This window comes from Drosophila simulans, chromosome 3L (genome assembly GCF_016746395.2).
Source record: "Drosophila simulans strain w501 chromosome 3L, Prin_Dsim_3.1, whole genome shotgun sequence".
NCBI classification, from domain to species: domain Eukaryota; kingdom Metazoa; phylum Arthropoda; class Insecta; order Diptera; family Drosophilidae; genus Drosophila; species Drosophila simulans.
In genome coordinates this window covers 14,795,347-14,809,961 of record NC_052522.2, presented here as the reverse complement: position 1 = coordinate 14,809,961, position 14,615 = coordinate 14,795,347, and the positions used below count along the sequence as shown (strand labels likewise).

At 38.6% G+C, this 14,615-nt stretch overlaps 8 protein-coding genes across 8 annotated transcripts in view; 7 read left to right on the top strand and 1 right to left on the bottom strand.

Annotated features, from left to right (window-relative positions):
* The first annotated feature begins 1,157 nt into the window (after nt 1–1,157).
* The window catches only part of LOC6738096 (synaptotagmin-5), a 49,067-nt gene continuing 35,609 nt past the window's right edge, over nt 1,158–14,615 (top strand). Inside the window, exon 1 of the mRNA XM_016169533.3 lies at nt 1,158–1,295. The gene's annotated coding sequence lies outside the window, so the exon portion shown is untranslated. The remainder of the gene's footprint in view (nt 1,296–14,615) is intronic.
* Nucleotides 4,186–4,867, top strand: LOC6738106. The gene has a single exon (XM_002084884.4). The coding sequence runs from the start codon at nt 4,224–4,226 to the stop codon at nt 4,821–4,823; it is 600 nt and encodes a 199-aa protein (XP_002084920.3). The 5' UTR covers nt 4,186–4,223; the 3' UTR covers nt 4,824–4,867.
* Nucleotides 9,531–10,287, bottom strand: LOC6738105 (probable DNA-directed RNA polymerase subunit delta). Its single transcript, XM_002084883.3, has one exon. The coding sequence runs from the start codon at nt 10,203–10,205 to the stop codon at nt 9,546–9,548; it is 660 nt and encodes a 219-aa protein (XP_002084919.1). The 5' UTR covers nt 10,206–10,287; the 3' UTR covers nt 9,531–9,545.
* On the top strand, nt 10,864–11,456 carry LOC6738104 (phosphopantothenoylcysteine decarboxylase subunit VHS3). The gene has a single exon (XM_002084882.4). The coding sequence runs from the start codon at nt 10,931–10,933 to the stop codon at nt 11,219–11,221; it is 291 nt and encodes a 96-aa protein (XP_002084918.1). The 5' UTR covers nt 10,864–10,930; the 3' UTR covers nt 11,222–11,456.
* On the top strand, nt 11,707–12,001 carry LOC27209376. Its single transcript, XM_016184808.3, has one exon. The coding sequence runs from the start codon at nt 11,735–11,737 to the stop codon at nt 11,873–11,875; it is 141 nt and encodes a 46-aa protein (XP_016031918.1). The 5' UTR covers nt 11,707–11,734; the 3' UTR covers nt 11,876–12,001.
* On the top strand, nt 12,501–13,336 carry LOC6738103 (uncharacterized lipoprotein SSP0535). Its single transcript, XM_002084881.4, has one exon. It carries the CDS (start codon nt 12,560–12,562, stop codon nt 12,950–12,952), a length of 393 nt encoding a protein of 130 aa, XP_002084917.1. The 5' UTR covers nt 12,501–12,559; the 3' UTR covers nt 12,953–13,336.
* LOC27208776 lies at nt 13,703–14,106 on the top strand. The gene has a single exon (XM_016184325.3). It carries the CDS (start codon nt 13,746–13,748, stop codon nt 13,935–13,937), a length of 192 nt encoding a protein of 63 aa, XP_016031917.1. The 5' UTR covers nt 13,703–13,745; the 3' UTR covers nt 13,938–14,106.
* On the top strand, nt 14,139–14,566 carry LOC6738102 (histone chaperone ASF1). The gene has a single exon (XM_002084880.4). It carries the CDS (start codon nt 14,193–14,195, stop codon nt 14,538–14,540), a length of 348 nt encoding a protein of 115 aa, XP_002084916.1. The 5' UTR covers nt 14,139–14,192; the 3' UTR covers nt 14,541–14,566.

Below are 14,615 nucleotides of genomic sequence, written 5' to 3'. Positions count from 1 at the left end.
TGATATTTTCAAATTAAAATTACAAAGGATGTAAATAAGGACTTGCAGCATCGAGAAAGGATATAAACAAAAGTGTTCTTTAACAATATGCTAAGGGGCCGAATGGATGCAGCTGTTCCAATTTCCAATTGCCGGTTAAGCTCAACAGGTTGAGGAGGGGTTGCTTGGGCAAATGTCAAGTGCTGCAAGGACATCTAAGACGGACATACAGCAAAGTACCTTGCCTCAGGGCGGCTCTTCGTCAAATGAACGCAAAAGCTGCAATGTTTTTGCACGTCCAGCAGGGATTCGTTTGGACGCCCTCTATTTTAACCCCATTTAGGCCAAGGCAAATGTAAGCTATAAATTGAAAATACTCTACTATTTTATAATAAATAAAAATTGCGTTAGTTCGCTATTACTCCATTTTAGATTGTTTTGCACTAAAAAAATTATCTGAACGCAGTGCAAAATGTTTGAAATCCTTTTGAATTTGTCAAAATATTGCATTTTATTTTTAACAATACATCATTATAAGAAATAAAAGCATATTTTTAACTATAGATTTTATATTTATTTTTAATATTTGTATAGTTTATGTGAAAAGTTTGATGAATGTTCTCGAGTTCGCTGAAATAGTTAACATATCCTGAATAAAATACCCTTGATAATTGCTGGCCAGCTCGTTATCAGCCGCAGCAGCACACCGCCCACTGATAAGGACTCGTGGAGCTTTCCGTTCGGCCGGAGCCGAAGTTGGCCGAATGTTTACGGCCGGAAAAGCAGAGCTTTCCCTGCAGCAACCGTGGAATCGGCGGTGGACAGGCAGAAATCGCTAACATATGGTAGCGTTGAATGGCGCATCGTCTAGCATTGGCTATCCTGTCGTTGTGGCAAGCGGTCCTTCCAACATCCTGCCACTCATATCCTGTCATTCTCACACGGCGGTTGCGAGCGTTTTCGATACGGATACGGATTCGGATCCGGGCTCTGTTTTTGTCTTTTCCCAATCGAGCGGTGTGTGTGGGCCAGAACAAAATGAGATTCAGTTGTCTGCAATTTGAATAGATTGCTTTTTCGCATAAATATCGAAAATATTTTGAAAAGAAACTCAGTGAATTCGCTTATTGCGCCTTTGGTGTTAAATTCCATCCTTGATTTGCATATGCCAAGCGGAGTGTTGCTCAAAGTTTCGTTTGAATATTAATGAATTGTGCCCAGGGAGATGATTAATTATACCGATTTTGTGTAAAAAAAAACAATAAAAAACAATTAATTTTTGTGAAATAGAGCTTGCACAAATCAAGAATAAAAAGGTAAGCCAAATTAATTAATTTAAGCACATATTCGATACATACATGGATTTCTAAAAAATTAGCTATAAACTCTATAGCTTAGATAATTGTATAAATACAACAATGCAAGTACTTATTGCTATACTAATCACTTAGTATGCTGTTCCATTCTTATCTCAACATTAATTCCCAAATTGAAAGAGTTTCAAGTTTAAAATGCCTCTGCCACTTTAAGCCATCGACAAACAACTCAAAAGAAGTAAATAGTGAGGGATGAGGACGGCGATGAAGAAATCCAATTTGATAAGTAATCGCATCAGCCGAAAGCCTTGAAATTCGCACTTAAAGCGTCTTCGAGCCCCTAATCCCAGCCATTTAAACACTAAACCAGCGAAAGCCAGCATTTTTTTATGGCACCCAAAAGGTCCTTTTTCTTCGTCTGCCTGTTGAATATTTACCATTCAAGTTGATATTTTTATATATATGTATATATATTTTTCTTTTGCGGCAATACTTTGGGCTTTGGCTTATTAAATCTGTGATTGTTAGCACCCTGGTGGGTGGTGGTGTGTGGAAATCTCAACAAAAGTTGGCCAGGTCAAAGGCCGAAATAGTTGAGGAGCTCTTTGATTAGGGTCCTTGGTTATTTTTGGGCTTTTAGCATTTCCAGAGAGTGAAAGTTAGCTGTTCGTTTCGCTTCCCTATCAACGCACATGTGTATCTGCATGTGTTATTTGTTGATAAGATAGTTCTCTCTTATCTGCGAACAATATACGGGTATTGAATGTACAATTCGGCTTCATATTCGTTACGCCCATGCAGAGGATTTTTTTCCTGGTAGGCGTTACATAGGATTGTATACCTAATTGATGTTAGCCTTTTTTTTTCTATTCCCATTTTTTTTTGTCTATCTAATGACGTCAAGCATTCTGTATATATGACCAACAGCTAAAAGGGAGTAACTACATATATCTGCAAATTGGTTAAAGTTGCTGTGGCAATTTTCGAATTTATAAGTTGTTAATTTGTGCTGCAACTCTGGTGGCCAAAACTTGACCAAGGCAGGAAACTTTTGCCGATGTCTGTGCTTGGAATGGGGTGGCATGCTTGGATGGCTTCCATGTCACCAGGCGGAGAAAGCACAAAAGGGATGGGCAGAAAGATAGAAAGCGTGGAGCAGTAGCGAAGACAGCCAGTCGATGGCGAGACAGCTTGTCACTGACATGTCCAGGGCTTAAATTTCATCCTTCACGCTTCCCTGCCAGCACACAAGTTCATTATTGTTATTTACCCCCTTTCCTCCCCCAGCAGTGTGGTGCACTTGCTTTAAGTTTTTTAATTATGCTGCCTGGTTAAGTCCCCCCGTTTAATCCGTTTTAAAGGCGGCCATACATGGCGTATGCGTGATGGGTTGGGGGAATTGCGAATTACTTGATGTCTGGCTAAAACACACAGAAAATTTATGACATGCTCAAAGAGTGTGTTTTACTTGGTCGGGGCTTATGAGTTTGTTATATCTATTTGTGCAAGTATAAATATAAATCATAGTGATATTTTTTTTAACGAAGAAAATTTGCAACTTCAGTAAAAATAAACCCAGCATTATAATCAAAGTAAGAGACAATATTAAATACATAAGATGCAAATGGTTTTTAATATTTTTTGTTATTGATTTTTATTGTTTGCTTTTGCTTTATTTATTTGGTGAACCATTTTTATGACTGCACTGCGAAGCACTTGCAATTAGCCTAATTGAAACTCCACTTTGAAAATGGGCATATGGAAACACTTGACACTCAACCATTCGAAATTCGGTTCGGCAGCCGTTCTCGTTAATTTATAATTACCTACCTAATGAACAACTGATTCGATAAGCTTTTTAAATAGGCACTTAGTTGGTTCAAGCTGGCATAATTTATTAAGGCATTTGTATATATAAGCGCATTTTAAAATATCAGTTTAGTTTACTTTAAACCTTCATCAGGATGAGAATTTTCATACTTTCGGTGCTGTTCGGGCTAGCTTTACTCGCAGAAGCAGCACCTAAACCAGATTGGATTACACCGAGGGAATACACAGTCACACTTGAAATAGATTAAACTAGTTAGGATGTAAAAAAAACAACAACTTTCTTCAAATGTATGTGTGCACGAAAAAGAAGTCAATTTAATTGTTTAAACTCTCAGTTGGTCTTCTACGTATTTGCAAAAACTTTCAAACTGTCACCTGCACTCGTGCATACAAAGTTGCAGTAGTAATCATACTAAAATGTTTAACTAAAACAGCGTGCCTTGGCTTGGAAATTACACTTAGTGTTACATTGTTTGGTTAGGAATGTAAACTATAATATACAATTCCTTCTTGTTTATATGGTTGAATAAAAAAAAACTTTGAGAATGCAAACAAGCTATTAAGATGTTACTTGGTTTTTGGTTTTAAACTCAAATATATTATAAATTAACAAAATATATAAGGTATTCGTATTCTTTGGGGTTTAAGGCTTACAAATTTGTGTGAAAAGAAAAAGAAATTCTACTATTTCCTAGCATACATTTTCAAATAATTTATTTAAGCTTTCATTTTCTACCAACGAAATTGAAACCCGGAATCGGAACTCAGAAGCAAGACTTTCTAATTGCCGTATTGTTTGAGACAATAGAACAGATGGGAAACATCAAGCAACCAAATTTTTGGCAAACCGCTAATGACAACTATTCAGCAAAATCTGTTTTCAATTCTCCGACCGCCGAGAACCCAACTAAGCAAATATGAAACTACGCAAAACGTGGTTAAATAATTTGCACGGATTCCCAGAAACGAATTTTAGTTGAATCAATATTTGAACTGATTAAATGAAAAGTAAATTATACCCGAAAAAGAGGAGCTCTATAAAATGGGCGAGCAATGGCCAATTTAAGTCAGTTGAAAGTGGTTGCTAGTTTGGAGAATATGCGTCTGTTTGTGGCTCTGGTTTGTGTCAGTTTGGTGGCAGTGTCATCTGCCCAGTTGTCCCTGCGCGGAAGATTGGGACGCTCTGCGAAGGTGGACTTGGGAGTGGAGTCACCCACTTTGCTGGCCAAGGCAGCTGGAATTGTGCCCACTGTGCTTGTGAAGAATGCCGGCATCGTGCCCACTGTGCTGGTGAAGAATGCAGCCCAAATCCTACCGGCCGTCAATGTTGCCGCCGATGTGGAAACGCCCAGCATCCTGCCCCAAGTGTCCAACAACATCTTGCCCTACTATCCGCGCTACTGGCCCGACTATGGATCCTATGGCTATCCCGGCGGCTGGAACGGTCCCAGCTACTGGAACAACAACTACTACGACTATGGAGCACCCTATCTGCGCAGACGTCGTCTTGTTAAGCCCGTTCTGTCCCCTGCCGTGATTACTGCACCCACAAACTCCGACTCCTCGTCCACCACCACCACAACCACCACTGTGTCTGGTGAGGATTCGCCAGCTGTGACTACCGATGTCGTTCCCGATCAGGCTGACGCTTCCGAAAATCAGATTGCTGAACCCGTGTTCACCACCCAGGTGATCTAAGGAGAGGTCTAAAATATAATAATTAAAGCTAATATATTGAGCAATTATTGTTTCATTAAGAGAGAAAGTTGGGCGATTGTCAAAGGATTTTGTCATAAATTTTGGATATCATTTTAGAGGGTAAAACATTTAAGAAGACTTTACTTTGATAAGTTAATACCATTTTGGTATATAGTTTGTATAATTAACACACAATTATGATAGATTTGAAACTTATTCGATAATATCTATGATTCAGGATTTGTATCAAAGTTAATTATCAATTTATGGCCACTTTAGGGCTCGAACCAGAACGAGTACGCATCGGCTATCTTATCGCGGTTAGTTCTATATACTAAACGCTATTTGTGGCATTGAGTAGAGTGCAAACACGGAGCTCAGTGGGGCATTAAAGGTGCCAACTATTCGTTGTCGTGGCCAACCAGTTTTGACCAGCAGCAGAGCCATGAAAAAAGCAACAGGCTAAGAGCCTTCCATATGGCGCAATATTGAAATATCCAATCAAAATGTTAATTCGAGGATAGAAGCAGAGACGAGAATGAATGAAAATCAAAGGACCATTTTTCGTTCAGGGCCGGGCATTGTTTGAGTCCTGTATCCTGGCCAAGGATCAACTCACTTCAGGTAACATTTTCAATCGAAACTTGATGGGTTTTTATGTAAATTTACGATACGCGCGCCAGATAGATTTTGATGAAGAAAATAATACCCTTTTCACACTTGTTGATTCATTAAACGGCGCGACCGATGGGAAAATACATAAAAAGAAGGGGTTTATTGTTATTTTCGCTCTTAGTTTGTTTGGACACAACAAAAAAATTGTGTTTGGTTTTGTTTTTGCCTATGTAACCGGAGCATATTGAGGGACTTTCTATGCTCGCCGGACTAGTGGGAGTGGGAATGGTAGTGACGTGCTTTTTGCTCCATGTTTATTTTTAGGGTTTTGGCCGGGTCTTAGGGTCTGGCGCCATCGTGCCCCTGCCACTCCCACTTCGGCTACCCTCCCTCCCCACAAAAACCGCCCCTTGAATAACCGCCCCTATTTAGCCAGCGCGCTTTCATACCGAAAAGCTTTGGGCTATGCAAATGAATTAATGCCCATGAAAGTTTCCGTCGGGCGATGAGAGAGTACTTTCTACTGCAGTTTCGCCTAATTGCATCAATTAGGTATGTTAATGCCAACGCGTTGAACTGCAAATGCTCTTTTCTATTCTGTAAATATCTCAAGAACATGACTTGGCCAGAAATGTCAAAATATGCAGCATTTGCTCTTTTATACATATATAACGAATTTGTTAACTATCCACAGTTGGCAGCACTTAACTTGGTTAAGTTAAGCGTTATTTCTTCATTCCAATCACAATGGCGGGCTTAATAAGCTGAAAGTAATGAATAAACATCGGATATGAGCGCTAGCCGCTAATAATCCCATGCACATGACAGCATATGTGTACACTGAGCGAAATGTTTTATGGCCTTCCTTTGGCAACCGACTGTCAAATAAATCGCTTGGCTGTTTTCTTTTCGACTTCTTTTTTTTGCGGTGATGTCCTGTCACTCGAACGACTTGATGAGAGCTCAGCCATCACCATCATTGACATAACAATTGGAAACACTTCCGTTTCCACATGAGCAGCCACGGGCTGTTTTATATGCCTGCTTTTTCCGCTTGTATCGGGGGAAATGGGAAATGTGGCCTATAAGCAAACAAAAATTAGCGTCCGACGTCGAAGGAAATGATTGCCCAGGAGATGAGCGCTTTTATGGGACGTCTGTTTAATAGAAGAAAAAAGCTAAATAGGAGTTATGGGAGGGATATCTTAGCTTAAGCCTATGTGAATTTGTTATCTTTCCACATTTTCTTGTTCAGGGATCTTTTTAATTGTTATTTTAAATATAGGATAACTGCATTAAAGTCATACACTTGAAAGTGTGAGAATTTGATTGCTAAGATCTTGTATGAAAGGTTTATTACTTGGCAGTAGTCATTGAAATATTTTCAGTGCTTTCCCAAAGTTTTCCTAGTTATGAATTTTTTCAAAAATATTTTTGAGCGAACTGCACATACACTTCGCTCTCTGTGTGACTTCATCTTTTATCTTGTCATATATCAACAAATAATAATTTAAAGCCAACACATGACATATATTCCGCCCCAGGGGCTCCCGACTCCCCATGGGACCAGACAAAGTTTTGTAATTTTTTCGTATGCAAATTACCGTGCAGGGGGGTTCAGGCCACGGCAAATTGACCAAAACATGTCAACTGTGTCAACAAGAATTATAGCAATTGCGCTCGTTTTACGTCGATTGCAATAATTTGACCTGGCAAAGGTCACAATGAAAATTTCTTGGAACGAATGCGAAAAGGGCCTACTCCACTACACGAGTTCCCTGTTCTTTCCAAATTAATTTTGTATATTTATTAGGTTTTTTGAAACATTTTGTAAAATGGTCTATTAATATAATCAATAAAATGCACAAAAACATATGCAATATTGACAAATGGACTGTAAAATTGTATCAAAACCATCTGCTAACTAGGTGGTATGCGATAGTCGATGCAATAATATATGCATTAACTATTTCTGTGTGCACTCATAGTGCTCTTATTATACATTATTGTTCAATTTTAATTAGGGCTTATTCCACCCACCTTTTCGAGGACGCATTTTCCATTTTCAATTTAAATTTCATTTATTGGATTTCGCAACTTTTAGAGTAGCCCAGTTCGCCAAATTCGTATGCACAATTAAAGGAATGAAATGTAATGTTCGGTTGTAATCAATGTTAGTCCGCTTCATTTCGGATAATTGGCTAGAATCGTGGGACCGCCAAGAGAATTACTTTAATTGGCTGGAGGCGGGGCAAGGTCACCGACAATCGAACGGGGTCAGTGGTTATGGACGGGCATATATGTACATATGTATGTACGGGGACTAAGGAATCGATTGCAATCACAGTCATAAAGCGAATTACTTTGAACCCGAAGCGCACAGGCTGCAAGAATGCTTTCGGTTCACACATGGGGGATAAATGGGGTTAAGGGTTGATATGGCGCTTATGGGGGTGGCCATGGGGTCAAGTGTAATGGACATGAACATGTGATGCACGGACTGTTGACCAGGCCATTCGAGTTGGAGGAGCAATTGTCTCCTAGCCCGGGTCACTGAGTCAGCAAAGGAAATGTGCGTTTCCCGTGGCTTATTTCCCTTTGTCTCCGATTCATATTGCGGTTTAGGCTCTGCAGCTGATCACTAAAAGGGTGCCATTTTAATTAAATGGTGCACGAGCTAAATAAACGCAATTATATTGAATTCCGTTCGCTTGTGTGGTTTTTCATTATTCAACTGAAATTCAATAGATGATCTACCATCAGGTATTCCTTTGAAATGATATAGAATGGCGCATTTCAATGAAGGTTGCTGTAGAGCAATCATTCAGCACTAACTACATTCGATTTATAGATAGATGCTTGACTATTGACATGTACAAAATAAAATTGAAATTATTTTATACACAATTATTTTATACGAATTTAATTTCCTTCTAGATTTCCAATTACCACACTCAGAAAATATGTAAATAATAAAAAGTCTTCTGTAATTATTCATGCAGAATTTATAGGTGTCCTCTAAATCTTATCGAGGCCAATGAAAATTCTTCAATTAGCCAAGCTTGATGCCACATAATTGAAAAAGTATGCCAATTATGTCAGGTTGGCCTTAAATTCGTAAGCTACCACAGGGGAGCGAATTCTTGGGGTGCCTATTTTTAGCGCGCTGAAATGTATGCTACAATTTCCTTCAGTGGCACGAGGCCGAGTCGAACTTGAATCAAATTATGATTAAGTCCTTACGGACGCCTGTCAGGGGAATGCGTGCGTGAATGTCCCTACGAATGAGTCCTGTGGCCGCCTCCGTGTGAGTGAGTATCTGTGTGCGTGACATTGATTGGCATTGAGCTGGGCGTAGGCAAATGGGCGATATGGAAACATGGCCAAAACCCTCTCGACCATCGGCGGCAATTGAGTTAAGCGCATGTGGATGCCGTTTAAGCCCACGACATGTCCAACCGACGACCAACTAATCTCATTGTCGGCATTAAAAATTACAAACACGCGCCGCATTATAATGCAATTCGCCTGTGTTCGACGAGCACCTGACTGCCGTTTGCCACCTTCACCTTAGCCACCATCCTTCATCATTCTTGTTGACTCCTTCGTTGGCAACATTTCTTCCCTTTTAACCACCTCCAGGAACTGTTTACAATTGCGCACAAGTCGTCAATGGCTGTCCTCGTCCTTGGGCTCCCTTCAATGGTATCTGGATGTTCCAACACGAACTGCTTTCACTTTCCTAGATTTTTTCACAGATTGTGCATTCAACTAAACATCATTACGTTTTTCCAGTTGCCCCACGCAAATAAGCAACTTAAGCTGAAATTTTATGATTGTGGCTTCTTTAAGAAACATTTAAATTGTCACAGAAAATCATTGGAAAAACATAGTACGTGTTCTTCAATTCCAAGCAATTTAAGATTTTTATTACTGGTTATCTTTAAAAGACTTTTAGATCGTTTGTCTAAAACTATGCTTTAAGTAAAAATCTTTTTTTTTTTAATAAACTGTTTATTTTTATTTATGAATGATCCCAAAAATATGAAATGAAAATAATGTAACATTTAGTGGTTTTTTATGAAAACTTTCAATAGGGCAAATTGCCTATTCATTTTCCCTAGCGGCTATCTCTTTTTCGATGTCATCTAGAGCCTGGTCAATAGCATCTTCCTCGGGATCGATCAGCTCATCCTCATTTTCGTTGTCTTCCTGGCCAGCCTCCTCGGATTGGTCATGGTGACCATCTTCCACCTCTTCCTCTTTATCGAGCTGATCCTCTTCTAGATCATCAAGTTGGTCCTCTGAAAGATCTGTTTCGTTGTCGTCTTCATCCTCTTCAGTTTCATCCTCCTGTTGGTATTGATCTTCGCCAGATTCCTCGTCACTCTGGGAGATCTCATGAGAAAACTCTTGGGAAATCTCGTGGGATTCCTCTGCACTGGACTGTGGACCCTCGACAATTTGACCATTGATGGTGGGCATGATGCGATAGTAACCGTTGTTATAGTTGTTATAGTACGGATACCAATTGTTGTTCCATGGGTTATGTTGTTGAGATGGGCGATTATTTCCCTCGTTGCTGTTGGCAACAGCATTGGACACTCCCGTAATGATCACCGTGTTGTTTCCAAACTTAACCGTCGTATTCCTTTGACCAGCCTCTGCCAGGACCGCCTGCAGCCAACCCAAATTCACCTGGGGAGCTGCATTGCCATAGGCCAGGATACCGGCAAAGATCAGTAGGGCAAATGCTATGGATCGCATGATTATCAAATGTATACAGGCTGAGTGCAACTGAGACTATGATTTCCAATTAGCTTATCTTTGTTTTTATATCTTCAAAAAGTGGTCCAAATCGATCGATTCATTGTGACATGATTACATTATGCTAACAATCATCAAGGTTTCACGGTCTACGATATATTTAGTTGGAAGTAGTTCTTGTTCTTGGCTTACCACAAATATGACACCGAACATGTGAGTAAATATTAAGAAGTTTCGAGTAATCGGAGCAAAACAAGTTAATGTGCTATGAATCAGAAGATATGAATATGGAGGGCCATTCCCAAAATTTGTAAACAATTGTAGATGGAACAGTGCGTATTCTACTAAGAAGTAAAATACATGTATATATAAATATATAAGGATATATATATCCTTAAACCAGTTTCCTTGGGATTAGTAACATCCTGTGTTTACTTTCCTAAGGATATACTATATATACCCCAATATAAAAGTATCAAGTTAGCCATGCTTCACTGTAATTTTTGTATGGTCTCCAAGTTCCGTCAGTAAAATGTTTACGCACGACTTTGCCTCATTTTTTGAGGCTCAAACCAAGGCAACAGCTGTCGCGGGGTAAACACAAAATGAGCCAAATAAATTGTCACAATGCCAGCTTTTATTTTTCTGCCAATTTAAAGATTTCCTATATAAGCGTATTTTAAATGTGGAACTGAACTTAGTTCGAAACTAAATTTGACAATACAATGCGTGCCTATTTGCTCCTTGCCCTATTTGGATGTGTGCTTTTGGCCACAGTTTCCGCCAATCCGGTGGACATTGACGACTTGGAGGACCTCGAGGAGGACAAACGAATTGCTGATGAGCAGGATAATGCCAACGATGATGAGGAAGACGATGAGGATATAAATGAACCCGAGTCCGACGACGACTTAGATGAGCCTGAATCCCCGGATGATAACTCCGATGATGATTCCCAGAACAATGATGATTCCGAAAGCGACGAGAGCAACCAGTACAATCAAGATGAAGAGTAGCTCTAATGGGAATTAACCCTTTCTATTCATTATTGTTTTTATCTACACGTTTCAACGGTCGTTAGACGTTTAAACAACTGTTTACACAGAAAAACACAGTTCATCTCCAACAACCAAAGAAGTAAATGTTTTTATGTTATTCTAGCAAATACACACAATTTGTGCTTTTTACTTCACTTCTTTTTATACAGTTCTTAAATGATTTTGTAAAGAATTACGTACTACAAAAAAACCTGAAAATGCTATTTTTTTTAAATTAATTTGCCTCAAAGCAATGCTCTTTTCCATACTCATTTTTTTATCGCTGGGAGAAAGAAATAAATTTCTGCCTGTAAAGTGTGGCTTAATAGATCAATATATGTTTTATCCGTCAAATATTTAATTAACATTAGTCAAGTGCAGCCATTGTGCAGTTTGCAATAGAAATTTTAAAGCAAACACGGCATGCATATATAAGAAGTGCAGTACTTTGAAAAAACTTATTCAAAGAAGAACTAAGTCTACGAAATAGAGATGCACTTTCTGAGGGTACTCGTCCTTTTGGCCATGGCCTTTGTGAGTTCAAACCCACTTCCGCATCCAAATGGAGAAGTTATCGTTATTGTCAACCCAAAAGTCTCAGATGACTGTACCACTACACTAAAATTTTCTTAAATTCGAAAAAACAAAAATATTTCGTAATTCTTTACCGATGCAATTTCTCAAATACGAAATATGAAATGACCAACTGATAAGTCACCAATAAAAATATAAAAATAAAACTTATTTAGGGTGAAACTTTTAAATACTTTTTGTTTTTGACTTTATATGTTAAATGAGATCAATAAACGTTTTGAAGTTCGAGACATCAGATTTTTTATTTTACTTTATATATCACAGTATATGTATTTATGTACTATTTTCTCGAGAAAAAATTTGGAACGACGGAAAAAAAGGCGAAGTAAATAGTAATGAAGGTGAGAAATTTGTTTTTATTGTTTAAAAAGGCCAGAAACCATACACTATCTTTTTAATTCAATGATTACATGCGTGTGTATAATAAATACGACATAATCCACGACTATTAGACCCGTTAATGAGAATTGAGATACAAGCCCAACGAACCTCGTCACTAAAAACAATTCTGGATAATTCCTAGAATAATATCAATTAGGAAAGTGCGTCACCACGCAATAATGGGATAAGCAATTGTTCAAATATGAAATTCGTAAATGACTCGTTCAAATAATAACAAAAACAGCTACTGTCCAAAAAAATAGGCTTTTAATATAAAAAGCGATTGATCGAGTAAAGTTTCAAATCAGTTAAAAACTTCGCTGAGCACAAAAACACCAAAAAATGCGATTCTTAATTGTCGTTGCTCTTGTGGCCTTTTTGGCTGTTAACCTTGTGGCTGCTCGACCAGCAGAGGATGAGGAGTCCTCCGTCCAGGATAACACCAATGAGGATTCGTCCAGCAATGATGGCGAGGAAGAACCTGCTGTTGAAGAAAGTCAGGATTCTGGAAGTGAGGATAACCAGGATGAAGAAAATAGCGAGGACAATCAGGAGGAGTCAGATAATGAATCGATCGGCGATGATGAGGAAGATAACAACGGATCTGATTATAATACCGAATCGGATAGTAACAACGATTCAGAAGGCGATCAGGAGCAGGATGCTCCACCCAAGAAGCAGATTCGACCATTCGGACCTCTTCTCATCCAAGCAAGGCCCCTTTTCCTCGAATAATAACAATAGTTCTTAAAATATCTATAAACTATAAACATTAAACAAAATGCTTTAAAATTATACTACAATTAAAACAGTAAATAAATTAAAGCAATATATGACGATCGATTTGAAAAAACGCCACAAAGTATATAGCACTTTTTGCAGAATTTCTTTAGCTTGAGGGGCTTGTCTACACAGTTAAAAAAATTATAAAGAATGAATACACTTTCCTAGCATGAGTTTTAAAAAAAATGCAATTTTGCTTTATTTTAAGTTTTTAAGTATAACAGTTTTTGTTTTAAATAATTTGATTTTGCTTCTATTTCTTGGTGTATTAACATATATTAATATATTAATTGTAAAATAACAAAACACAAGTAAAGCTGTATATTATAACCACAATTATTTTCTTTAAAAACCCGTGTTACAGAATTGCTTCAGCAATTTTCACGGCCAATTTATTGCAAAGCAACACCTTAATATATCTCTAAGGTTAATGACTGCCATTCCCAGTTATATGATAATATAGTAACTATGACTATATATTTCGAATTTTAATAACTTCGTGCTACAGAATTTAGCAATTTTTAAGTTATTTTTAGTGATATATGCCTCTCAGTTCCTAAGAGAAGACGGAAGAGTTGGCAGATAAAACTGCATTATTTACTTTTGTACATATATGACAATCTACAGATTGCACAGCTTGGCAGGCAAAACTTTTCTGAATAAGAACAAGCACTCCATTTTTTATATAAAATGTGCAGTTTATAGGCGAAAGATGTAGTTACCGGAGAAATTTAAGTGGATTAAGATGCGCTACTTAGGAGTTATTGCTCTCTTCGCTTTACTGGCCATTTCCGCTGTGATGGCACATCCACCTACAAACAGTAGCATTGAACAAGGATCAGGACCCAGTAACCGATCAACCATTCGTCCTGTACCCAGATGGCCTAAGTGGGGTGGAATCGGTCCAGTCATTTTAAACACTCCCCCCACTCCGTGACAATGAACTACGGAAAGAAGTTAATCTTGAGAAACCACAACGAACCTTTGTTGTTGTCTAAAAAAAAATATCTCCAAAAATACGCTTGTAAAACTTTCCATTGAGACAATTGTTCAAATACCAAAGCGTAAATAAAGATTTCGTAGTAGATTCTACGAATCGGCCAAAATTTGCGAGACTTTTCCTATAAATAGCTGAATGTTTTACGAAATTGGAAAGCAGTTTTCGCGATAACTCCTTAGACTCAACATCGAAATGCGTTCCCTGATTCTTGTCGCTCTTTTGGCCTTCTTGGCTGTTGGCTTTGTGGCTGCCCGTCCAGCTGAGGATGAGGAGTCCTCCGTTGCCGTGGCTGAGAATGCCGATGAGGATTCGACTAGCAATGATGCGGAGAGCACCGGAGCCACTGATGCGGAGGAATCCTCGGATGATGAAGAAACAACTGAAGAGTCTGGCGATTCCGATGACGAATCCAGCGATGATGCCGATGAGGATGAGGCAACCACTGCTGCTCCGGTCAAGAAGCACATCCGTCCCTTCTGGCCCAGGTTCGGAGGTCATGGTCCAGTTGTGATCAGGCATCACACTGGTTATGTTGTCTAAATAAAAAATATTATCTTTAACAAAAATCGAATTCAAACTAAAATTTTAACTTTTCAACCAGTTTTCAATACAACT

What these genes read in the sequence shown, in the direction of transcription:
- LOC6738106 (XM_002084884.4), top strand. Translation starts at nt 4,224, where the DNA reads ATGCGTCTGTTTGTGGCTCTGGTTTGTGTCAGTTTGGTGGCAGTGTCA.
- LOC6738105 (XM_002084883.3), bottom strand. Translation starts at nt 10,205, where the DNA reads ATGCGATCCATAGCATTTGCCCTACTGATCTTTGCCGGTATCCTGGCC.
- LOC6738104 (XM_002084882.4), top strand. Translation starts at nt 10,931, where the DNA reads ATGCGTGCCTATTTGCTCCTTGCCCTATTTGGATGTGTGCTTTTGGCC.
- LOC27209376 (XM_016184808.3), top strand. Translation starts at nt 11,735, where the DNA reads ATGCACTTTCTGAGGGTACTCGTCCTTTTGGCCATGGCCTTTGTGAGT.
- LOC6738103 (XM_002084881.4), top strand. Translation starts at nt 12,560, where the DNA reads ATGCGATTCTTAATTGTCGTTGCTCTTGTGGCCTTTTTGGCTGTTAAC.
- LOC27208776 (XM_016184325.3), top strand. Translation starts at nt 13,746, where the DNA reads ATGCGCTACTTAGGAGTTATTGCTCTCTTCGCTTTACTGGCCATTTCC.
- LOC6738102 (XM_002084880.4), top strand. Translation starts at nt 14,193, where the DNA reads ATGCGTTCCCTGATTCTTGTCGCTCTTTTGGCCTTCTTGGCTGTTGGC.